The sequence below is a fragment of the Empidonax traillii genome, unplaced genomic scaffold (genome assembly GCF_003031625.1).
Source record: "Empidonax traillii isolate 1590-97213 ecotype Southwest subspecies unplaced genomic scaffold, ASM303162v1 scaffold27:size3997909, whole genome shotgun sequence".
NCBI lineage: Eukaryota > Metazoa > Chordata > Aves > Passeriformes > Tyrannidae > Empidonax > Empidonax traillii.
The window spans coordinates 266,162-291,371 of NW_020955220.1; the positions used below are offsets into that span (position 1 = coordinate 266,162).

Below are 25,210 nucleotides of genomic sequence, written 5' to 3' on the forward strand. Positions count from 1 at the left end.
TTACATCTTACCCAGCACCATAAAGTAAAGCTGCTTACACACCACATAATCCACTTGTCACTGCAGGCAACTGCAGACTTCTGCCTTCCTGTGTAAGGCAGGATGTGTTTGCTTTTCAGGATAGGAGCTGCCACACTGAGCCATACCAGATGTCTCTCACAGCAGCTGAGATCAGCCGCTTCAAATGAAGGGGTGAAACACCCTTCAGCTGATAGGGGAAGGCAATTTCTTCGTGCTGTATCAACCTCTGGCTTGTGCCTTTGAGCACAATGATTCACTTGGAGATGAAAAATTATTTTAGCCACAGCCTTCTATTTTCTCCCTCAATATTCTAAGCCTTTTCCAACAAGACTGAATTTTTTGTCAAAATCTGTTCAACTGATGTTTTATCAGAAAATAGGAAAACTAACAACTGGAGAGCAGAAAGCAGAAGTGCACAACATGCCTCTGCTGCAAGCACGTATCTGCACTGATAGAGATCTGTGTGGAAAACCATCAACGTCAGCACGTACTCAGCTCTGCACACCCTGCCTCCCCTGCCCCTTGCAGAGCTCACTTTCTCAGGATTCAGCCTTTGGAGATGCATTTCATCCCCACCCATCTCCCAGGCTTTCTTCATCAACAGCCTGAATCACCCTTGCTTCAGGACACCCCTCCCTGGGCCTTCACTCAATAATTACACACAAACAACACGATTCTAAACAGGAAATTATTTTGTGTTCATTCTTTGCTTTTTGCAATCATTTATCCTCATGGGTCAAAATAAATCCATAACAACAAGCATCAAACAAAGGGGAAAACCAGGTCAACTGTATGTGTTGTGGAAGATTAGAGTCCAAGGGCCTCAGGATGCAGCAAGTTGAATGTCCTTTGATCCAGGACAGCTGGGCGCTAAAGAAGAGATAAGGACTAATGCAGCACTAACTGGAGAGTCAGCCAGGCATTGCCCTGCTTACCTTGGCACTCTGCCTCTCCTTCCAGGTCCCACAACTCACCTTTCATTAATTAATCCCACACCCATCTCTTTCTTGTTGATAAAACACAGACTTTTGGGCACCTCAGAAAACTGAGGAAATTCTCTGCCCTTGCACAGCAGCTGCCTTGTGGTAACAGAGCTTCGCCTTACATATGGCAAGTACAACCAAAGACAAATGGGAGCAACTTGAAGCTTAAATTGTAAAATACAGACACTTGCATTTTCCCACAGGATGGAAGCTTTTCCACCAAGCAGGGAGAAATCAGCAGTTGGCATAAACTCTTCCACTAAGGTTATTAACTCCATATGCAATTTAAAAATATCCAAAGCAGTCTCTATCTAAGAGAGATCACTGAGAAGAAGGACTTTGGGAAAGCAAGCAAACCTGTTTGGCCACAGAAACTCCCCATACTAACAGCAGGGTTAACTCATGAGGGATTTACTTAAATGTTTTGTTTGTAAAGCAAACCTGAACATTTTTTAAACAGTAGATCAATGCAGAAAAACTCAGCCTCTAAAGAATCCTTGTGTCAATGCTGCCATTAAGTACTGCTAAAGCAGCTCCAAGCTATTCCTTTTCTTGAACTCAAACCAATGGATCAGTTACCGATACTACTGTAGAATTAATTTGATTATCTTTGTATTAGCTTTTAAAAGTGTTTTCTTAACATTTTTTCCTACGCTAACGTTTGAAATTTCAGAGCAGTAATGTAATATTCATTTCCAGGTGGGGTGTAAATCTTCTCCCTGTCTCAAGACCTCTGTCTTGAGAAGTGCATGTGCCATTGCTCAGTCCTGGTAAAATGCTTACAGAGTATCTCCAGAGTAACGGCTCAAAGATGAGATCCACAGCAATCAAATAAGGAAGAAAGCTGGAAGATAGGATAATAAACATCTAACTTATCACAGCTCAATGCAATGTTAGCTGCATTCCATGCCCAGGAGGTGGCAGTCAGAGGCAGAGTCATACCTGTAGGAAAGTAACGACGCCAAAAGGAGTTTGCACCGGCTGCATCTGAGGGTCTTCTGTCAGTAACATATGCTGGATTCTAGATTCACTGTTGTCCAGAGGGTTATGCCATGATACATGGTCTCCACTGCAGAAGGTGTTTTCTGCAAGGAAGAGAAACAAGAAATATTTAGTCTGTGAAGTCTGTTAGAATATTCCTTCTGTTGGCATCTGCTCCCGGCCACTGCTGTTTTTTCCCCAACACTGCCCAGGCTGGGCCCAGGACAGTCACTGGTGGCTGTTCACAGGGACTGCCTCCAGCCAGCTCATTGAGTCTCTGAGTCACCTGGAGCAGCAACGGAGTCCCACTGGGCCATCTGAATTCAAGCACTGTGAGTTGACCACCCCTGAGTCCTGTGGCAAAAAATGGTGTCCTACCTTGATATTAAGCCCAACACAGGAATACTAAAAAATAAAATTAGCCTGTCTCTCAATTACTATTAGTCCCCTTTTGTGAGAGGACACAGAGAGTCAGCAGGCCATACTGGGTGCCCACAGGACAGTGATTCATACTTTATTTGCAGCTCTAATTTGCCACTGAGAAAATATTCTGAAATGTGAATTAACACAAATACTACTCTATCTAATAAAAATCCACATTCTGCTGCCCAACTTGTGATGGTCTAAGTCAAAATCACTCTACCTCCCAATTGTCTGGTGGCTTTGGTGCAGAAGAATTAATATACTCCTTCTTTTCCAAACAATGAGAAAACCAGGGGGTTATAAATTTCACTTCATTTCTGCATCAAAATAAAGACCCAGAAATTATCCTTCCTTATTCATGACTGTAAGCATTCCTTTCTTTTGCTCCTCTCCTACTCAGAAAGACAAAACCTGAGATAATCCCATGTTCCACAGCTAGTGCATGCCAGAAGGCACACCAGAAGCCATCTGTGTAATGCTGCCTCATCACAGGAAAGGTTAATGCTTGCTTTCTGAGTGAACTAGAAGTAAAACAACCAGCCACAACCATGTTCACCCCAATTAAAGCACGCTCCATTTGCACACAGTTTCCAGAGCATGTGTGCAGTAATGCTGCCTTGTTCTTGGGTCTTGTGCTTGTCCCACTTCAAATAGAGCTTTTATAGCACATACAAATAAACAGCCTGGAATACATATTCTGCTTCTGCAGTGCTCCAGGGATGAACAGAGTGCTGCCTATCTGCCTCCAAAGTCAGTGGCAGGCACAGTGCCCCTCTCCCTCTTCCCAAAGTCATCAGTGAAGGCAGTCCAGGCTTCTATCCTCACTGTGGTGTCTCTCAAGGCCACACTTACAGGACAGTGGGTAAGGAGGCCTTGCCCACCAGAGGAGGACTAGGATTTCCACTGCAGACTGGAAAATGTTAGCGGTTACTTGAGTTGCTGTCTGTCAAGACTGGAGCATCTTACATGCTACTGACCAGGATCCAATTCAAAGAAATGCTCTCTGCCTTGCAGCTACGAGCAGATGTGGTCCTGGATCTCCACCTAACCTTCCCACACCACATGCCAATAGGTCACCTCTTAAATATCAGCATTTGCCAGTAATTGTAGCTTTATTCCCAGTCACATTAAACAACACACACTGAGGAACTCGGTGCTTGCACACCCACTCGCTGTGCATCAGCACTGCCACGACTGTGTGCACACACTCGTGCAAGGGCAGCAAGGGCAGGATGCTTTGAGGGAGCCCTCAGCAGAAGACAGGCAAACTAATGAGAGTTCTCTCAGAGTCGCTGTGGTTAAAAATGCTCACAGTTGTCTTCCTGACGAGCCAACTCATGCTCGCCCACTCCTGGGTGCAATGCAGCGCATCCTCGGCAAATCGGAGTGTCTCCACTGGGTGTCCCCATTGGTGTGGGTTTGAATATTTATTATATATGTATTTTCAGATGAATTTCTTGGACAGCTCATTTGATTAAGAATTAAAATAAACTCTAAATACCATAAGGAACTTGGCCTGAAAAACGAGGCATGTAACAGAAGTGTTGTGATAAGTAAGGGAATGTTTTCCTTAGTTGAAATTAGGAAAGAAAGAAAACATAGCGAATGGAAGCTCCTTGAAAGAAAGAGTTTATCGATATGTACACTAAATTACATGCTCTCAGCTCTGCGACTGAAAGGACTGGTTCAGATATTACTTTACTTTTAGAGTTGAGGAAATATAAACAGACAAATGAAAATATGATTTATTTTTTTTAGTATCAAAAACAGATTAAAAAAACAGTACTTAGAATGTTGGATCTTGCAATATTTTCCAAGTTATATGGAAATGTGACTGATTAATTTTTTTTTAAATGATAAAAGCCTCTCAGTCACAGTTTTCAGGAATGAAACAAAGCCACAAAGAGCTTATTCTTGGGCCCTGTCTTTATACCACAACATTTTGCCCATCAAATGCTCACACAATTCTATGCTGATCGATCGCTGTGTTTCACTGTTGGTGCTGCTTCTCCTGGGAAAGCCCAGCCCGTTTAGAGCAGGTTTTCAAATGCAAATGTCTCTGCTGGAAACCCACCTGTTTATGCCCATGTGAACGCTGAACACTTACAAAATCTCCCTCTCCTTTGCATGCACACGAACACCACAAAATTCACACTGACTACTCAATTAAATCATACACACAAAAAATCCCGCAAATAACATGAAGCCAAATTGAAACCTGTGAGAGTGCAAGAAATTCGGAATTACAGCCTGGAATTCATCTTTCCACTTGCGGCATTGTCACCCACGTGGAATATAAGATCAGCTCTTATACAGAGACCGTTGCAGCACTGAGAACAGCCTGAGGACTTGTAGCCACAGAAACTAAGAAGTTACAGAAGCAAGGGACTAGATAATCACTTTCTTTTGCCTCATGCTGGTAACAGGGACAAACATCCTCCCATCCCGCCTTTCACATTCACGTTTTCAAAACAAAACAATAAAAATATTTTTAAGTACTTAAGTTTTAAACTATGTTTTAGCTAGAAAATCTTGACGTTTTGACAGATGATTCCTCCAAGGTAAATTTATAACTAAATCTGCGTCTTTCACAAATGTTGAATTAGAACTTATAACATCCAGAAAAATCCTCAAAGTCATCACAGCACAGGTGGGTGTGAAAAAGTCTCCTGTGGGATTTGCACCTTTCTATCATTTGCAGTGCTGTCAATAGCACACTGTACAACCTGCCTTTCATCTACAACATGTACCATGTGCTAGCATTTGTGTCATGGACACAGGTGTTTTCATAACACCAAGAGGTGGGTAGGCACAGAATACGTGCACTCATCTCAGGTACGTGAGGCGCACAAACACCTTGCAAGGAGCACCACACTTCACTCAGCTCCCTTTGTTACCAAAAATGCATCCCCACATCTTCCATACCAAGCAGACTGACTGGAGAAACAGCCTGCCATCTCCAAACTGATTTCCGAGATCTGCTTGGCACTGCTATGAACCCACCACCTGTGGCACAGCTTCTTACTGAAGCACAACAGATGTTAAGAAAGTCCTTTTGCACTGTATTTATTAATGAGACAAAATGCATTTGCATCTAGCATCCAGGAAAAGCTGAGATGGCCTTCAGTGTTTGCTGTGAAGAATGATGGGCTTCTACTGAACAAGCACCTTCTCTGCTGTTCCAAAAAGGAAATCGTTTGGGAGTAGCAAATGCTCAAACTGGCGTCATTTGCTGCTGCAGACTTCTGCTTCTTTGAACTTCTGTGTTATCTGACTCAAAGCAAAGTCAAAAAGAGATGTGACAGATCCAAGGAAATAAAAATCAAACAAGAAGGAGTTTGATGTATTCTTGCAATAAATAGCAAGCTTAAATCAGCTGTTGAGTTCCCACACTCAAGAGTAAGGTTGGAGAAGACTTCTATGAGCTGGAGAACTAGGGACACCCTCCTCTGCAGATGGACCTGTCATTGTTTAAGGAGGAAGGAGCTCTGACTAAAGTTTTTACTGCATCTGTGACATGCACAAGAGGACCCTATCTAGGTTCACTTGTGTCTAAGGTCCAGTGCGACACATCTCCACTCTTCTCCACTGTAGGGCCAACAGTGTTTTTACTCATCTGCTCATTTTTACAATCCTTTAAACACCAAGTCTCTCCAAAAGCTCTACCACTCTGTTACATCTGACACTGGCCAACAGGTTCAAACACCATTAGGGTGGCACAGTCAATCTTGGAGGTATGAGAACACCATGACTGCATGAGCCTCGTCTTAGATGAATACAGCAAAAACAACAGTCGTCAGAAAAAGTACCAGGACATGACCAGAGACTCATTAAATCCGTAGGACAGGTGGCAAGGCACAGAAATGACCTAGCTATCAACAGGAGAAATTAAATAGCAGGGAACTGAAAGAAAATACGTTAAAAATTTAAATCCAAATTATTTTAGTGTATGGGTAAATAGGCAAATCCTCAGGAGCAAACTAAGGCTCTGATTTACTGCATACAAGCTGACTGCTGCTGAATACTTCTGTCTCATGGTAAACCTGAGGTGGTTACATGTTCCCTCCATGGAAGGAAGAGCAAGCTACCTTAGCTGCCCCAGGATAAATTCATTCCCTTCAGCAGTTACCATGGGAGCATGGGATGTGTTGTAAATACACAGGCCTGCTCACAGTATCCTCTGGGACACTCTCACCCTTCCTGCTTGGAAGGGGCACTAACTAGTCTTAAACCTAACGGAGCAAGGTGACCCATCCTGACAGTTTTGAAACTGGTTCTTTTTCTGCAAGTTTGTGTTTTAACAAAAACCACTGATTTTTCTTTCTTTTTGAGGAGGAATACTGATTCCATGAAATCCAACTGCTTCATAGGGAAATTTGATTTCATAAGAACTCAACAAGAAATTCAGTAAAATATTTCATTTAAAACTTACTATTTTATTTCATAATTCACAATAGCAAATCTGAAGCCTCTCTCTAGCTCTACAAAAATGAGAAGTCTCTAAATTTGCCATAGACCAGCTTTTGTACTACTCTATTATGCTAAAGCAGCATCTATAAGACAGCTATACCAGACCACTCCGTTCAGCTACCCATATTTTGAAGTCTTTAAAACGTCATTATTAATTTTCTTTTACAGCCCACATAAAGCAGGTGAGGTTCCTTCATGCAGCAACAGTCATAATTCAGCTGCACAATCCCTCCTAACTTTACTACCCAACTGCTTTATAATGAGAACTGGGGAAATAACTCAGAAGGAACCATTGCACTATAGACTAGTAAATTTTCTTTGTCTAACTTTGCTTGTGTATTTTCTCAGAGTGCATTCCCCCTCCCTCCTTCCTTTAATTTGACTAAATATAGCTGATGCCTAAAGAAATAAACCCAAGTCCTATTCTTGGCCTGAAGACATTTTATAAACAGTGTGAGGTATGCAATCTATGCTCAAGAGGTGTTACTTAGCTCTAGAGACAAACACTGACTACTTCTCACTGTATTTTCAATTTCTTTTTTAAACCTGCCAGTTGGGCATATATGGCATCCTGTTAGGAGTCCTTACTCCCCTAAATGCCACAGGGAACAAGCTGAAAAGGATGGCAAACAGAGTGGAGCACTGGGAGCTAAAAGAGCTGCATCCAAAAGGTGGTCCTAGGCTGAAACTGGGTCAGGGAAGATCTCCAGTGAGCTGGTTACCCTGCAGGCAGAGCAAATGGCAAATGGGCATCTGGGAGTCAAGTATCTTCTCCTGCACTGGAAACCTAAGAAGAGAAACAAAGAGCTGATGCTGTTCTGCCAGCACAGCGACAGCAAGGGCCTTTCTCCTGTCCATGCATGGTCTGGCATAAAGTCCCCAGACTGTCTGGCTCTGGGGCAGTTTGGACCGCACCACCCTGGTTCATTTCAAGGCCAGAAACTTGCCCCTTCTGACACGGTCACACCATGTAATTCTTTAGATAAATATTCAAATTAGGAGCATAGATTTGTAGCCTGACTGTTCCTCTGTATCTCTTCTAAGACACCTCCTCCTTCCAAATGCCAGCTAAAATTGGCAAGAGAGGGGTTAAACTGCCCTGACTAATCAGCCAGATAAAACCGACTGGCCGTTGTGTTACAGGTTAGGAGGTGATACTGCACAGAGTGGGAGAAGCCCTAAGTACATTAACTACTCACTGTCCTTGGTTTTAGGAAAAGAGCTGCTCTACTGCACTCATATCCTTCAAAAGCAAGTTTCTGTGTTCCTCCTATTTCTAGGGAAAGCCAGGCTGTTATTACAAGGTACCCATAACAATCAGGGCTATGTGCAAGATTACACTGAAAGAAACAATCCTGTTTGTCCCCCTGAGACAGGAGGGCTACCTGGATCACCTCCTTGATGCTGCTTAGCGGTGCTAGCACAACACTGGACAATTCTCTGCTACCTTGGCCTAAAAATTAAAACCCCAATAAATTTGCATGTGGTACTGGGTGTGCTGGCACAAAAACAAGATGATCACATCCCTCACACGAGCCAGACCTACATTATCTGCATCACTCAGCAGCTTGAAAACTTGCTGCTGTAAGGGGTACAAGTATGCATTTTGTATTCGACTGAGAGATCTCAGCTTAACTGCAGGCAGCGAGTCACAGATGTCAGCCTGCATAACTCAGAGAAATTCTGTATTTGAGGGCAAAGGAGGATTTTAACTCCATGACTTATGGGTGCAGGAATGTTAAAAAGGCCCCCAGTGACTTCCTGACCAGCATGACAGTGATGCAGCCAGACATTTAAATTGAACGCAGCTTATCCAATACTTACAGAAACAACGTAATTTATTGCATTGCCATTACCCCTGCACGGTCTGGGTAATTTATTATATAAATGTATTTTCTCCAACACATTTTTAATCTTCAGTCTGGCTTTGTTAAAATAAGTAATCTGGCAATCTGTCACAAGTAAGATTTGATACTGTTTTTCAGTACCATTTTGCAGACTGAACAGCTAGAATTAATTGTGAGAAACTAGGGGCAAACATAAGAGCCGATGCTGAAATGTATTAACAATATTTTTACCAGAGCTACTTAATATATTTCTGACTAGCTCAATAATGGACATAAACATGCATGCAAAGATGTTAGCTATAATAAGTAGATACAAAAGCTAAAGATGAAAGTTGTGTCTAAAAATCTCAAAGTAATACTGCTATTGCAACTCATTAAATAGATGCAAATTTTTAAAAAACAGAATATAAAAGGAAAGGACGTTAAATTAAGATAATTAATGCTAAATTCAGTCTGTCTGCTTAGTTTCCTAACCTAGTAATTGGGATATAATCTGTGGGGCCCACTGGCAGTTAGTTTATGATTTTGTTTTCAAGTCAAGATGAAGGTGTTTTAAGAATATGCAAGGAATTAGCAGAATCAAAGCCATGATGTATTTACATTTAAAAACCACTTTTTCTCCCTGTTTTTCTTTTTCAGTTCAGTTTTGCTGCCCCATATCTCCTGCCTGGGAAACAGGAACTGCCCCAGCCCTGGCACTCCATAGAGGTGCAAATTCACACACTGCTGCTGCCTGATGCAGACATGCAGCATAGACAAGATGCCTTAGGAAGAATTAAATCCCCGGAGTACAATTAAACAATAGCTCCACTGCAGGGATTCAATTTGGGCTTTTAGAAACAAGAGGCCTAGGCAAAAGGTTCTTTTTAAAAAAAAAAATAGTGGGGTAAAAAATAGATTATCAGTACTGTAAGGACTGCTTGACCTCTGAGATTTGAAGACAGTTTCAGAATGCAGAGAAGTGTGATACAATTTTTTTTTTTAATTGCTTAGCAGGTTGAAAATATAAAATTGGTTACTGCACAGCTCCAGGGTGTTAAATCTGGAAAATTATCAGGCCTACTAAAAAGCCCCATCAATTATGCAAACTCATAAAAACTTATTTGATCACTTAATTCTCCTGGACTGAAAACCCAATGAGCCTTCCACACCTACCCAGCATGACAAGGTGATTCCTCACTTCTGTGTGTCCTGCTTGGAGCCATCACCTTACTACTGGCAGTGGGATGGTGGAAAATGTGTCTCACTGTACTGTAGCTTCCACTGACAGAGTTGCAAATAATACTTGTCTTGTCACAAAGTGGACCCCAGACACCCAGATGCCTCATGTGACATTGCAGAGTGTAATATTTTAGCAAAAAAAACCCCAAATCCCCAAATTTCTGTACAATAAGCAAATTGGTTCTGAGCCTCCTCTAAGTCTTTTGTTTTTCAAGACATTTCTTTCCATCCCTTACACATCTGCATATGTAGCTTGCTCCTTCTCCCTGCCCATTGCTATGTGTGTACATAATTTCCATGACTGAAGACTCTGGGAATTTCTCACACAGCCTCCCAGAGAGTGACTCCCATGCCCAGGGCATGCTCCCACCCTCTGCGAGCAGTGGGCCCCCTGTCCTCTCCCTGACTCTGTACAGCCTGCTCCATCAGCCACTTCCTCCCACACTTCCACTTCTCCTCTCCACAGCTTCATTCAGCTCCTCCACTCTGTTCCTCACAGCCTTCTCCGGTCCTCGCAGTCAGCAGAGGCAGGACCTGGCATCCCCCTCAGTATAAGCACTGCCCAGGGCAGGATGCAAATCCCACCTTGCTTTTGCAACAGCAGAGTTGTCACCTATCTAACAGATTTATGTGCATGGCTCCCTCTCACAGGGAGGGAAAGCTGGAGGAAGGCAGGAAAGGCGGCATGAAAGGACTTACCTGGTGTTGCTGAGTATGGCAGAGAAAGAAGAAGAACACAGATGTGAGTTGCTACTTTTGAGCCCCATTTAAGTTTCCTTCACCTCCTCTAGTCTTCTCCTTACCTTCTCCACTCCCCTCCCCCACAACCCTAAGGGAGCAGGAGTGATGCATTTGCCAAATTCTGACCTCCATGCCAAAAGAAAGACCCTTCCACTTCTGTCCAGCTGTGCTGCCACCAGCTTTCTGCATCCTTCACCTGAACAAGATGTGTTTTGCAGTTCCCCTTCAAAGGATGGTAATTATGTCTTCAATAGTTTCAGAAAATGAATAGCCTGAGGATGGGGTGGAGGCCCAGGATCCAGAAAGGATATTATACAGCAGGATCTCCTGTTAGATAAGGACTCAGCTCAAAACAGGTATTTAATGACACTTTATTTACAGATCATGTGGTCCCACGTGGCCAATCTGAAGAAATACTTGCCTGTCATTTAAAAACCCTATCCTGAGTTCTGAAACATGAAAGCCTGAAACTTTTATTCAGTTATCTGAATGTTTCCCAGACAGGTGCAACTAGAACAAAGACTTGTACCCACTCCATTTAGCAACCTTTATGCGTCCTCAGTGAGGAAAGAGAACTGCAACAGGTTTTCAACCCTTTTTCCTTATTGTTGGACCTCCTACATACGTACTCAGATGGAGAGCTCTTACAAGGGAGGATGCTTAGATGGACACAGAAGCACCATAACCCTGTACAGTCACTTGTGATTTTTCCCTAGATGTGTATCTATAAGACATTCCTGCTGAACAGTTTTCCAGGAGCTTGAAAGGGAAGCAAAGGCAATATTCGCCTCTGAAGAACCCAAAGAACATGCAAGCAGCTTCTTTTAATAGCCTTCCTAGCACAGACATCTGACAGGGACAGCTACACTGCACTAGGGTATCCCTTATAGCAAAAATTACTCAAGAAAGGGCAAGAAAGGGGAAATGGACTGTGAGAAAACAACCACAAAGTTATCACATCATAACCCCTTCAGAAAAGAGTTCTGATTACCCAGGCATTAGTTCTGGGGCTTGTAATGGACAAAAGGGCAGAGGTCTTTGAGAGAGCACTGTGGCATTTTTCTCAGTGGTTGATTATTTTCCCTTAAATTTTCAGGAATTTAAAGCTTGCACAGGCCAAACTTTTGTTTAATTTTGGCAAAGCAGGAGGCTAAAGGGCAGGAAACAGAGGAACGTTGCATTCACATATACTTGCGTAAAACAGTTACGCATTGAGCTCTACCTACCCATTACAGTAGTGTAAGAGAAACACACTTAATCCAAGAGTGGTGTTTATGCTTCAAATGCAAAGTGACCAGCCTGTTTACAGTGCACCTTTTGAAATGCCATCCCAAGCTTTCTGAGAAGACTAAGAACGTAAACCCCTAATTTTAAACCAAAAAGCAAAAGAGTCCACTTTTCTCAGGCTCTGGGCTGCCTGCAGCCTCTGAATATAGTCTCCCAGTTTCTCTTCCCCACCAAGAACAAAATGCTTCTCCTGCTGTGCCCATTTGCTGCCTCCTGGCTGAGCAGGCTGCTGCAGAGAATCTTTGCATCTGAGGCTCTCAGAAGACAGTCTGTAATGAGCTCCGCACACTGCCACTCTCACAGGCAGAGTGGGTTAGTCAGAAAGCACAGCTTGAGCACCACTTGCTGCACAGATCTTCAGTAGAATGTGTAAGAAGGTGGATATGTAACAGTGAACCCAACTTCCAGCTCAGTCCACTCTTCTTTGCACTTTCATCTAACACGGGCTTGGCAGCTGTCAAGGGAAAACACAGTCCTTTTCAGAAGGCTACTCAGTACATGTAACCTTCAGACTCTCCTCTGTGCATCCCAAACAATTGCACACAGGCAGTGAGAGAGGATGCTCCTGTGACTGCGGAACAATCCCTCAGTGTTGTGGCTTTCAGCTCCTCCATAGGAGGAGGCAACACTGTTCTCTGCAGAAGCTTTTAACTACTAAAGCGGCTGCTTCCGTTTCCCAGGAAAGGCCGGGTGGGACAAAGACCTCATATATAAGAGACCAAAGGACCTCACACCAGCAGGAGGGGGCGTTTTCTGCCTTCCCCACACTGTTTCCTTTGTCCTGAATTCCTCCTTCAGTACAGGGGACAGAGCTTTTGTCCGAGACTGGGCTGACCATGTGCAGCTTCTCCCCTGCCTCCTTATGCCAGGATTAAGAGATGCTCTTCATAACAGGGCTTGTTGGTCTCCATCATGTGGATTCCTCCTCACCCTCCTGCAGCAGGGAGGCTTCAGGTAGGACGGAGAAAAGGCTTCTTCCTGCAGAGAGCTCAGCTGCCCTCCACTTTGGGCAGAAAGCATCAGCAAGATCAGTCCCAATCTTGAACTGCAGCCACTCGGGATGAACAGCTGCTAAGGGTCAGCACCCAGGGGTCTCTGGGCGTGGGGCCCACTGGCTGTCCCTGTGCCACTTTGGCTGCTGCAGCCCCGCACAATAATGCCTCACCCAGCTTCCTCTGTGCCAGCTTCTTTCCTCCCTCTCCCAGTAGCAGCCCAGGTGCAATGTAAAAGCTAAACCAACTTGTGCACTTGTAAGTGTAACGATGTATCAGAGTTAAAAGTCTTGCTGCTCTGTCTATCCCTGACATTTAGGAGCAGAGTCAGGCACATAGACTGATGCAAAGCACAGAGAGATAAGACAGATTTTCGACTCCCCCCCCCCCCTTTTTCTTTTTTTTTTTAAATAAACCAACTGAATGAACTGTACTGAACAGCTGAAAAACAATCAGCCAAGTTCAGTTCCCAGGCAGGAACAGGACATGAGTTGACAGAATTAAAAGGGACAGCATCAGTTGAAATCCAGCCAACTCAAACTGGGCCTAAACCTACTTTATCTAAATTGCAGTAGCAGCTACAAACAAGCCTTCTCTTTCAGGCTGCACTGAGATCCCTCACTTACTGCCTAGAAATACTATGCAATCAGTAAAGCAGTCTGGGGAAGACAGCTTTCCTTCTATTTCAACAAAGTCTTTTATAAGGAACAAAGACTTTCTGTGCCTCTGCTCCTGGCACGAGGTCTCTCCGTGCCTTAGTGTCAACCTATCCTTTGGTGCTGGAGAAGGTCAGAGACCTGTTCCCAGCCAAGAGCTAGAAACTGGAGAGACAACAGTGGCTTCCACGGCAAGGCACAGGAAGTAACCCGCCTGACCCATGAGTCCTGTAGGAGAGGAAAAAAGCCCAAACTTCAGGAGATTTGGGAGGTAGAGAAGAAAAGGCTTTAATTTATGTTATATAGCCAGCTCACTGACAGTGTAACACATAGACTTTTCATCCTCCAAGTCAAATGAGAGTACAGGTGTCCTTGGAAACTCCTGGGTTTCCAGTTGTGCTTCCCTACTGCTGCACTTCTGACTGGGAGCCCAGTCCAGGTTCACACCACCAGTGCTAACAAAGCAAAAGGCAAGCTCTAGTATTGCCAAGGGGCAGCAGCCTGCCCATTCTGAACAGGAAGAGAAGTCAACATAACCAGCAAAATCTAAGGCCATGCAACTCCATTTATGCTGCCAGGAAGAACAGGGGCACACCACCCACATGGTGGCATAACTGCACTCAGCAGCATTCACAGCTGTGCTCCTGCTCTATGCCTTCAGCTACTTTACCACCCACACCTGAAACCACTCTGACCAAAAGAGGACTCAGAGAGGAAGGACAGGCCACCACCAGTGTGTGCTAGTTTGCAGCCTGGGAAGTCTCAGCCACGGCCAGGGCCACTGCTTTGTTCCTCTTTTATGACTGGCAAAACCCTGTGCCTCAGCACCCACCAGGAAAACAGAGGTGGGTGTTTCCCTGCCTCACAAGTGAGGATAAAAGCATCGAACTATGAAGATCCCACAAATTAGTCATACAAACTGACAAATAATATTAAACTTTGCCAGTCTGCAGAGAGGAGATGCATTAATTTAATCTAGGGAACCCAGACGCACCTCTGCATGCTGACCCAGGTACCAGTCTCAGTGTCACCAATGCCAAGATCTGTCCTCTCCATCTTTTCCAACTGAAAGTTTCCCTCCTCTGAAGAGCCTGGATGTTGCAAACAGTCAATACGGCTGCACCTGGTCCTTACAGATCCCTACTAGTTGTTGGCAGGATCACCTTAACATTAAAAGCATGTGCTGCAAATTTAAAATTTCTTGAGAGGGGGAAAAGAAGAGCTATAATAATGAGTTCCAATGAGTTCTGCTGGGCCATACTCATAGCAGTCACAGAAAAAAACCAACATGGTTTAGAGAAAAAAATTTGATACCAAAGACTAAACAATGAGAAGGTTTCTTAAGACTTGCTATGTCAGGAAAGCAGGTAGGGCAGAAGCGGCCCCATTCTTCAACAGCTCTCAAAGAAATACACAAATAAAGCCACACCACAACACTAATGTCTCTCCTCTGAGAGCTCAGGTACAACAGTCAAGTCAGCATGGGTTAAAACTGCACACACAGGTTGAGGTGGGTGTGAGACTGTTGGCTCTTGTGCTGCAGGAAGGGTTTCCTGCATCTGGCACTGCTCCTGTGCCAGCTGATGGGTGCACTCACACAAGGAGAGCAGAGCTGCCACAGCAGGGTGAGCCTCATCCGGCGGGACATGCAACAGGCATCCGGCATCCAGCACAGGGCAGGGCAGGGCAGGGCATGGCAGGGCAAGCACATTGTGCCAGCAGGCAAGTTTCAACCCTTGAGCATCCCGAGCAGCAGCAGCAACAAGACAGTAAGAGTGAATCTGGTCCCAGCTTGAGTGTTTTCCCTGCACAACCCTGGGACAGTATTTCAGGAGAAGATGCATTTATGTGCTTGCACAATGACTGCTCTTAGAGTCATCCTTTCCACAGATGAAAACATTTTTCATGAGGTCTCCTCAGTGTTGTCTGATTGACAGCTTTGCAGACAGATGCTTCTCTCTGGATTACTTGAAGTGCTGCGTAAGATTTATTTGTGTTCTACAGCAGGGAGTAAAAAGGGCCACGTCCATCTGCAACAAGCACTTTGCTGCAATGCTTTTCAAGACAATTTACAAGAGTTACATTTGGCAGTTCCCTCCCTGACAAATTCAGAGCCGCCAGCCAGCTCTGGAGGAAGCCAGCAACAGGTCTGAGACCAAATCACGAGCTTGATAGCTGCCTGTCGTGCCCAGCACATCAGCCAACCACTCTGCACACTAGCAACCGGTTTGTTTTATCAGCCAGCACATCATTTCGTACCAGCCGCAGCACGTACATCCCAGCTGGAAGCAAGGGGATGTGACAAGGCTGGCTTAGGAGATGAGGGGAGGGATGGGAAGTACTGGGGAGGTGGGCTCACAGGCAGCAGTATGGGGAGACGGGGATTTACTGCAGCAGTGCAGGACACAGAGGGGTTAGTGCCCAAAGACGCAAAGGACCAGGCTTGATCCGAGCTGCTGCTCACAGAACAGCTTGTTTTATGGGAAACATCTAAGAGGAATTAGGCTAAAACCCAACCAATTTCTCATGGACCACTGAATAACTATCAGATGATGAGAGCTTTTGGCCATGACAAACTTGGGTTAAATGGGAACCAGTGACTTAATGTTTCCATACCCCTTTGCAGAATAAAGGCACGCAGCCTACACACTCGGGTGAGTCCCGTTCACCTACGGCAATTTACTGCGCTACAGTTTCAGTGTTTGCGCAGCAGAATTCACTACGCAACAGGTTCTGCTGAAATGAAACTGATGTTGATTTATACTTCTTTGTAGAGCTAAAAAATGCAGTTAATCCCCCCACCCCCATTTTTAATCTAAAGTCCTGGAATACTACAGAGGAGCCAGGGCCAGCTCTACACTGGAAACGGGTCAATATTACAAACAGATGATAGACAAAATATATATATTTTACATAGCCATAGCAACCAGAAGAGAACAATAAATCAGCCTGGGGTTGGGGAAAAAAAAAGATAAAGGCACAGTCAGGGAAAAATATATATGAATTACTGGGAGATTTTATTTGGCTTTAGTCATCCTACTGGGAAGAAATAAACACTGTTTTACAAACAAGCTAGACAAGCTTCATTTGTATTCAAGGAAGCAAGAAGTTTGTTTTGGGTTTGGAGTTTGGTTTGGGTTTTTTTTTCCTTTTTACACACAGAAATTGGCCTGTGTCAAGAATATTTGAAAACATGTTGGCACATAAAGAGTCACTGCTATTTCACTGAAGCTTTCTGGACTCCAGAAGATCTGAAGATGAGGCCTGGTGGTTATGGCAGGGCAGCAGGTGTCAAGGTATCTGCTGGCTTAATGACTGCAGGTCTGTGACCCCAGTCAAATCACTTAATCCCACTGAGCCCCATTTTCAGTGTAAAAGTTATAGTGCCTGTCAAACATGAAGTGCCTCTGTGGCTCAGACTAAACTAACTTGAATTAGACGAAAACTGCTGAATAAGAGGAGTGCATCTATACCTGCAGTCCTTGTAACTTCTGTAATGACCCTTTTGTTTAAAAAAAAAGAAGGGGGAAACTGCAGCATACAGACATGGCACAACAGCCCCAAACTGATGCACTGGGACATCAAGCACAGGGAAGGAACAGAGTGTGTGTGTCTGTGTGTGTGCTTCCTCAAACTACAGACAAGCTGTCATAAAGTAATTTCTATCTAAAGAAAGTATGACATGTCAGAAATAACTAAGAAAAGCTAGATGTATCCCAATTTGGGCTTGCTTTTGAGCCTGGCTGCTGAAGACTGATGCTGCTGTGCTGCCTTGGGCACTTGCAGGTGTCAGAACCACCCTTCTTTCCAGCTTTGGGAAACTGGCCCACAGACTTGAATCATGACAGAGGACAAAAGCTCATGGACACTAAGTCCCTAGAGGTTTCACAGAAATAACTAAGGAATTAAAGAATATATTTCATTGCTTATGCTCTGGAAAGGGAAACCCTCACCATGACAGTGCAGAGGTGACTGCAGGGAAAAAAACCCCACATAACAAACCAGCTATAGTTAGTTTGGTCCTTGTTTTGATATGTTGTTATCAACACGTATAACTCATTATGTACCTACTGGAATTGGTTCTGTTCAATCCACTTTTCAAAAGTAATAAGTTTTCTAAGGAATAATTCATATAATTTTCTCCTGAAGTAATCAGCTGAAATCTACATTAAATTGCCACTGTTAAATTTAACATCTTGCACGCTTGCTTTCTTCGCTTGTACATTTGGTTACTACTGTTTTGCAATCCCCAAGACACAAACAGCTTCCTCCTACTGACTACTCAAAGGTTAAATACTAAAATTCAACTTTTGAATTAGTTGAGACATCAAACTCAGTGCACTAGCAATCAGGAGACGATGAAAAAAGATAAATTATATATGTATGGAAACACAGAAAATTATATTTAGAAGACCTAGTCATTCAAGACATAATTATAATATGAAGCAGACTTAAGAAATCTCCTTCTTTGCCCTCACCTAAAGGAAGGATCAGCTCTTCCTGACAAATATCCATGAAAAATAGTTTGACTTGTTCTCAAAGGTATGCAGCAATAGGGAATCTGCAACTATTCAGTGCTTCATTGCACTTGTTATTCAGAAGTTTTCCTAATGACAAACGTTAAGCCTATTTTACAGAAATTTTCGTAGTGGTAAGTCTCTCCTGTCCCCAGTAGGAGTTTACTTTATTTATTGCTTTGTTCCTTACAGCAACCTTTTGCATATTTGAAGACTCAAATTTGCTCTCTCATCTTCCTTCCATATTCTCTTCCCTAGACTAAACAAACATAACTCTTTTGATCATTTCTTCACAGGTCATATTTTCTAGACACCTGGATCATTCTTACTGCTCTCCTCCAGGCTCTCTCCAATTGGGATGCATCTGACTTGAAGCCTTTCACCTAAAATGAGATACAGTGCTCTATCTTTCTCTTGCACTGCCGTCTATCATATGCCATACACAGAACATTTCTATTTGTACATCAGAATAATTCCACTTCTATCTCTCAGCATAAAGAGGATGCTGGTTCAGGTATAGCTTATTGGTTACAGGAACTCCAAATAAGTTTCCTCTCCTTTCAGAACTGCTGCCTTTCCCCAACTGATTACTGCTGTCAGGACAGGACCACACACCTATTGCACCTCCAGGGTCCTACTGCACATCGGTACTTCGGACTGTTCCTGCAGGTTGTTGGAATTCAGGTTGTTCTGAATTCCAGCCCTCTGTGCCATAGTGCTTTGCTGTGCCTGCAGATTTCATCAGGACACTCTGTGTTTCATCATCCTGGTCAATACCAAACTGCACAAGCTCTAGGACACATTTTAGAGGAATCCAAACTCTATCCATCTTTTGTGTTTGATGACTACACATTGCCAATTACTCAGTCTAAATATGCAACCAGGATTGTATCCATCTTCTTTACCTTTTATCAAGATCACATTTCCTCAGCTCACTGACATACTTGTTAGGACAATTAAAAAAATCTCACTAGTAGCAACGTAACCAGCATTCACTGCTTCCCATGGTGCCTTAAATGAAATCAAGTAACTTGTTCTGATCTAATCTTGATAAATCCACGTTGGAACATTTTTTTTTCCTTCATTTTGGGGGTTTGTTTTTGTTGTGGTTGTTTTTGTTTGGTTTTTTTTCCATTACATTGCTCTCAGGACACATATCAGTCAGGCCCTTGAAAACAATCTAAATTTACCTTAGAGAGAAAAAAAAAGTGCAGATTTTAATTTCAGGAAAACAAAACCATGGTCTTTCTATAGTGAGCAAGTATCGTAATACTGCAGTACGTAAAGAGTTAAGCTCTGGATAAGCTTTCTTTAGGCAAAGCATTTCTTCTTTTTCATTTGAATTGAAGTATAAATTTGTTCTACCATGAGATATTCCCAGTATGCCCACGAACCATGACAAGCTAAGGTCACTGAATTGTGCAGTTTCATTTTCAAGGTTTGAAGGTTTGGGGTTTTTTTAAAACTAAAAATAACAGAGTTGGAATTTGTGGTCATGGTCAAACAGTGATAAAATTAAGAACAGATAAAGCCACAAATAAAACTTTTTGAGACTTTCAAACTTGGTTTTGTTGAAGGAGGGCAAGTACTGCCCTTTAATCAAAAGCACAAAGCATCAAGTGCTTGTTACAGTGAACAGAGAAGCCAAGGCTCAAAGAGGTTTGAAATTCAATGCAAAAGACTGCTTTTCTAAAGCACAGCCACAGCGCAGGAGAGAGAGAAACAAAGGAATGCAACATTCATTTGCCTAGAAGTGTTTGTTACAAAAATACATCTCTTGCAATGAGACATACTTTGCAACTGCAATACACAGGAATAATATTTAGGACAGTAGTAGCTGCTAGATGAATATTCAACTCAGTCGTCATCACCTGAAAATGCTCAGGCTCAGCAGGAGTAAAACTATACCTTACTCTCCCCCAGCTTCAACTGGACTCAGCAAAGCGCCTCTATGATAACTAAAAAGTTGGCTTTTATCAAGAGATAAGAATTTAGCTCTTAGCATAGCTTTCAGAGTAAACAATCCTTTGACATGCGAAAGTGCTTGGAGCCTATCCAAAAAGTTTCCGCCAGTTTTATTCTTTTTCTTGCTTGTTGTTCAGGGTGGATTCATAAGCATTAGTTAAGTTGTTTCGGTTCATCAAACGTTTTTAAGGCCACTTTGGAGTATTAAAGAGACTCCACAGATTTTTTTTTTTTTTAAACAACCAAAAGAGGACAACCAAAGAGGACAACATTAAGGTACATACACCAGAGTCAAAAGCTTGTCAGTGTTGCATTTGACAAATGCTTAAAGTGATACAGTCAGAAAGAACTTGAGCAAAAAGAAACCTTTCATCGTGTGAAACAATGCTGTCGTGCCACAGCCTGCCTAGTGCCCAACGGGCTTCAGGAGAGCCAATCCTTCAAACACTTCACAGTTTTAAAGTTTTGACATCTAACCAGAGAAGTCCTGTGAAAAAAAATAAGGAAAAAAGACGATGGCAGAAGCTCACTTGGCTTTTCAGAATGAGAATGTCAAACTGGGGGAATTCCTATTAGACCAAAAAAACCAAACCAGTAGCATTGCAGAGAACGAGGTGCCTGGTTACCCAGGAGTGATGCAAGGGAGAACATGGGAACTGCTCTGGAGATTGCCAGCCTCAGAGGGGACAGCTCATGGGAGTAAAGCAAAACAAAGAGGGACACATCAGATGTAGCAGAACATTTCAGGACTCTGCAGAGCAATGCAGTGAGAGTGCTTTGACTAAATTAGAAACTTACTGCATCTAGCTGTGGTCAACTGGTATTGCCCTGAGAGATCAAGGAGAGACATGATAGATTATGCACCGTTAAAGGTCTTACTTTTGAATGTACCATCTTGTCAGGATTAACCTGATGTCTTTCGAAGATTTGAGTCTGACAAGGTTCTTATTCAAAAGAGACATATGATAATCCAATTGGTACTGAAATAAAACTAGAGCTTGTTCACTTGTTGCAACAGCACATAGATTCCCTTTTTACAAGGCAAGGAATGGCTGGTAACACTTGGTGACAGCACACAGCTGCTTACTGAAGGACATAAAGCAGTATGGAAAAAAAGAACCAAAAATCCAACACTTCTGTAATATTTTAAGGGGCCTCTGCAGTCTCTCGTCCACCCTGCCTATTTGAAGTGGAGCCATCACCAATGCTAGTTCAGGGCCAACTTGGCTTTGTTGAACCAAGTTCTGAACATTTTCAGAAACAGAGATCCAACACCTCTCCTATAAACCATTCCCTGTCCTTTGCCACTCTCCTTGTGCATGAATTTCCTCCGAAGCCCTTCCAGGGCCTCCCACACTGCAGTTCAGAGCTGTAGCCCCTTGATGTATTATCTAGGGCTTGACCCCACAATCTTGTAAGTACCCTCCCAGCAGCTGTAGGCTCTGATTAGACCACTGCGGCCTTCTCTTCCCAGGCTAAGCCGACCCTGCTCCCTCCAGCTCTGCTCACAGCTCATGTGCCCCAGGACCCTGACCACCTTGGACTACCTCCAGTTTTTCAGTATTTCTTAAACTGGAAGGCCCAAACCAGAATACAGTATTTTAAGTGAGGCCTCCCCAGTGCCACGCCAAAGAGTTAATAACTTCCCTTAATCTGCTGCTCATGCTCTTCCTAAGGTAACCCAGCATGTGGTTTGACCATTGTCCAATGAGTGTAGTGTTGGCTCATACCCCATTTCATAGTAAAAGAAAGAAGTCAATTTATGATTCATACACTGTTGTTTTTCATAATGCAAATTGAGAGCTAAACACCTAGGGGCTAGAATCCATTAGCGTGTATTTAAGTAGTGCCTTTAAAGAGTCATGGTGGATAGAAAGTCAAAACCAGCATGGATAAGCAGTGGATAACACTGGAGGGCCTAAGAAGTTCATGCCAGATCAATATGTATGGGCACAACCACTCTTTTCAGTCTAAAAACAGTTCTTTGGCTTTGAGGTCAAAAAGGTGGGAATGCATTAGCGCAGGAACCAAACAAGGGAAGTCTTTGCCTCAAATGCCAGCTTAGTAACCAAGAAGTTTGCCCTGAAGTACCCTACCAAATCCTGTTTCACTCTGCAGACCTTCTCTCACCCATGAAAAGACAGAGACAAACAAGCAACTGCAATAGAGAGGCTGCTTAATGGGTGAATAGGAGGCACTGAAACTACTCTGTTAAAGAGACAGTTATGAGAACTTACCATGGACTAGAAAATTTAAAAGTCTCCAAAAGGGGCCTTAATGTAAGGTAAATTAGCATGAAACATGTATGTTATTTCATATCTAAGAGGGAGACTTTAGACACAGATGTTTCTTCAGACTCTGCAATCATTGTGGGTATGAATTCATCACTGCATGGTCAGTATCAAAGAGCTATTGTACAATACAATTTAGGCAGGAATGGGAACAGCAAACGATGGCAAAAATAATGACAGTCACACAGATTTAGATGTTTAACAGTAGCAAAAATTAAGGCAGAAAGGTGAGCCAAATTTTGGACGGCAACTGGGGAAGACAGCTACACAGCAAAGGTTACAAAAAAACAAGCAATAATCTGTGCTGGCACTGGTCTATGTCAGTCAATACCCCACAAGTTGCCACTGCCTCAGAGATTTGTCACAGAGGTTAGCTGAGCAATCCTGTTCTTATCCAGACTCTTTCCCTTTGAGAGTCAGCTGCTGACTGAAAACCAGCGACAGAATCAGAAGTTATTAACTAGTAGAGCAGGTACCAAATGTTACAAATTCAATGATCATTGATTTAGAAGGTACTTTACCTGTAAAGGACCTCAAACTAGGCTTAAAAATGTTCTTCAAATATTTTCATTCAGATCTTGTGATGCTGCAAAGTGCCTTTCAAGTACATTAGGCACTTAGCCATTCCACAAGTCTTCATGTGCTGACACTGAAACTAACATTCAGTCTACTGAAACAAACAAAACACTGAAAGAACAGTGCAAGAGGCTGATTTGTAGGAACCTTGGTACTCAGTTTTCTGGCAACTCTCCATGTGCATTAATGATTCAAAATTGTTAATTTCTTGGCCCTCCCAACTTCAGCATTCCTTAGGACTTTTATATTTTCACATCTCAAGAGCTCTGTGTTTACATATGTTGCTACTCCACAACTGCAGGAACCATTGGAAGAGATTTGGTTGTGAAGGAGCTGCAGTGCTTTTGGAAGTTATAACCCTTCCTCTGAGAAGTGAGACTTTATCAGATGGCTGCTCCTCAACCATTCAGGATAAGCGAATGTGTTTTTCTTGAATGAATCCAACTATGCAGGAAAGAAACAGAGTCACTGGGCACAATTCCTATAGTTACTGACTGTTCTGTACCTTCAGCTTTTCAGTACTTGGGACTTGCAGTCACCTGAACAGCAGATGGTCTGTCCCAGCAAGCTGGGCAGATGAAGGGAATACACTCTTTTGGGTTCCCACACAAAGACAATTCTTAAGATTTGATTGGGTGACGATGAGAAAAGTATCACACCGTGTAACGGATGTGACCCTTCAGAACCAGAGCAGGAAAAAACAAGGCCGGGTATCCAACCCTGTGGTACCTGACTGGAAGACGTATCTGGCCAAGCCCTGCATCAGCTCTGCTGGCCACGTGGGCGGCGCCGACTCCCCCGTTTCTCTCTTCAGTCGAAATGTCAGCTCAAATCCAAAACCACTTGGCCCATCTGTTCCCGTAAACCTGGAGGAAACGAAAAAAAAGTCACAACACACTCCTTGTAACCAGAGCAGGCTTTAAAATTAGGACCATGGAAAAAGGATGAGTGTTCTCCTCATAGAAAGGATAAATTTAGAACTTCTCTTTCAGCCTACTTTGGCTCAAATGGCATAACATAGTTAGATTAGCTGAGGCAATACAATTTCAAAGATAACTATCTGAGTAGTGTTTTCTGTTAGAATAATGCAGCCTTGGAACCATGACTTCTTTCCTGAGACTGGTGGGATTTTCAGCAACCTGAATTTGTTTTTGAAGCATCATTTTAAGTTTTGCACTGATACCTAAATGGGAACACTGAAGAAAGTGCATAACAGAAAATAATGTTATTCCACCCTTGTGAATTCAAATTTCTATGCATTGAGAAGTGGGATGCAATTGAAGTACTGGGTAGAAGGTTTCTGGGTTGAAACAGCTGAACATTCTGATGTACAACACACAATTTCCATGTTGCAGATGGTCAGATTTCTATGATGCAGATGCAGCAGGAGAGGGAGAAACAAGGAGATGCAGGCAGAAAGTTAATAACCTCTCCCACAATGCACTAATTCCTAAATCCCCAGCAACCACAAATGCCACATTTGCCTGTGGAAAATAAGAAACCTCATGGAGAAATATATAAACTTGCAAACTTGAAAGCAAGTTGGGAACATTTATATGATTTCTACCACTGTCATTGCATCCTTCTCTCATTTGCTGTGACTGTTTCACAAAGGCAGAGGAAAAAGGAAGGATTTACACTGAGCATAAGGACACTTTACAGAAGCTTTCATAAACCAGTATCATTCTGCAAGTTCAAGTCTCCAACACCCGCGGCCATTGGCAAATTCTCTGGAGAAAGTTTGCAAATGTCTTGGATGCTTGTACCTTGCTTGGCACATATGAAAGATACGATGCATAAAGGTATAATAACACTATAGTACTTCTAAAAGCAGTCAAACAGAGCAGTCTGGAGAGTAACAAAAGCACTTTCCATTTGAAAAACACAGCTCACCAGCAGTGCAGTGACCAGCTGCAAGCGTTGGAAGGACTGTTCCAACAGAAGCAGAAATGATTTATAATGACAATGATGAGTGCTCAAACTGGTCAGACTTAAGCATCGATGCAAGTCCACCATGCAAAGTAACTCTGAGGGTTCTCCAAGAAAAGTTTGTTTGTAGTTGACTATCAAATGTTGTAATAGAAGTAGCTGAGAAACAAACCCTAGGACAGAACTAGATTATGGGACAGCCCCAAATGGTAACAACAGTAATTACAATTACAATGCATCTCAGATGATCTGAGATGGGAGTGTATGCAGGAAGAAAACCTCAAAATTAGTATTTTTTATCTGCATGTGG

The 25,210-nt window shown here is 43.0% G+C and overlaps 1 protein-coding gene across 4 annotated transcripts in view; it reads right to left on the bottom strand.

The window, feature by feature from the left end:
• SUFU (SUFU negative regulator of hedgehog signaling) overlaps positions 1-25,210 on the bottom strand; it is a 98,064-nt gene that overhangs the window by 44,152 nt on the left and 28,702 nt on the right. For all 4 annotated transcript variants that reach the window (XM_027907622.1, XM_027907630.1, XM_027907613.1 and 1 more), the window contains exons 3-4: positions 23,701-23,837; positions 1,947-2,089 (exon numbers count right to left, since the gene is read on the bottom strand). In XM_027907622.1, coding sequence (XP_027763423.1) covers positions 1,947-2,089; positions 23,701-23,837 — 280 coding nt within the window. The remainder of the gene's footprint in view (positions 1-1,946; positions 2,090-23,700; positions 23,838-25,210) is intronic.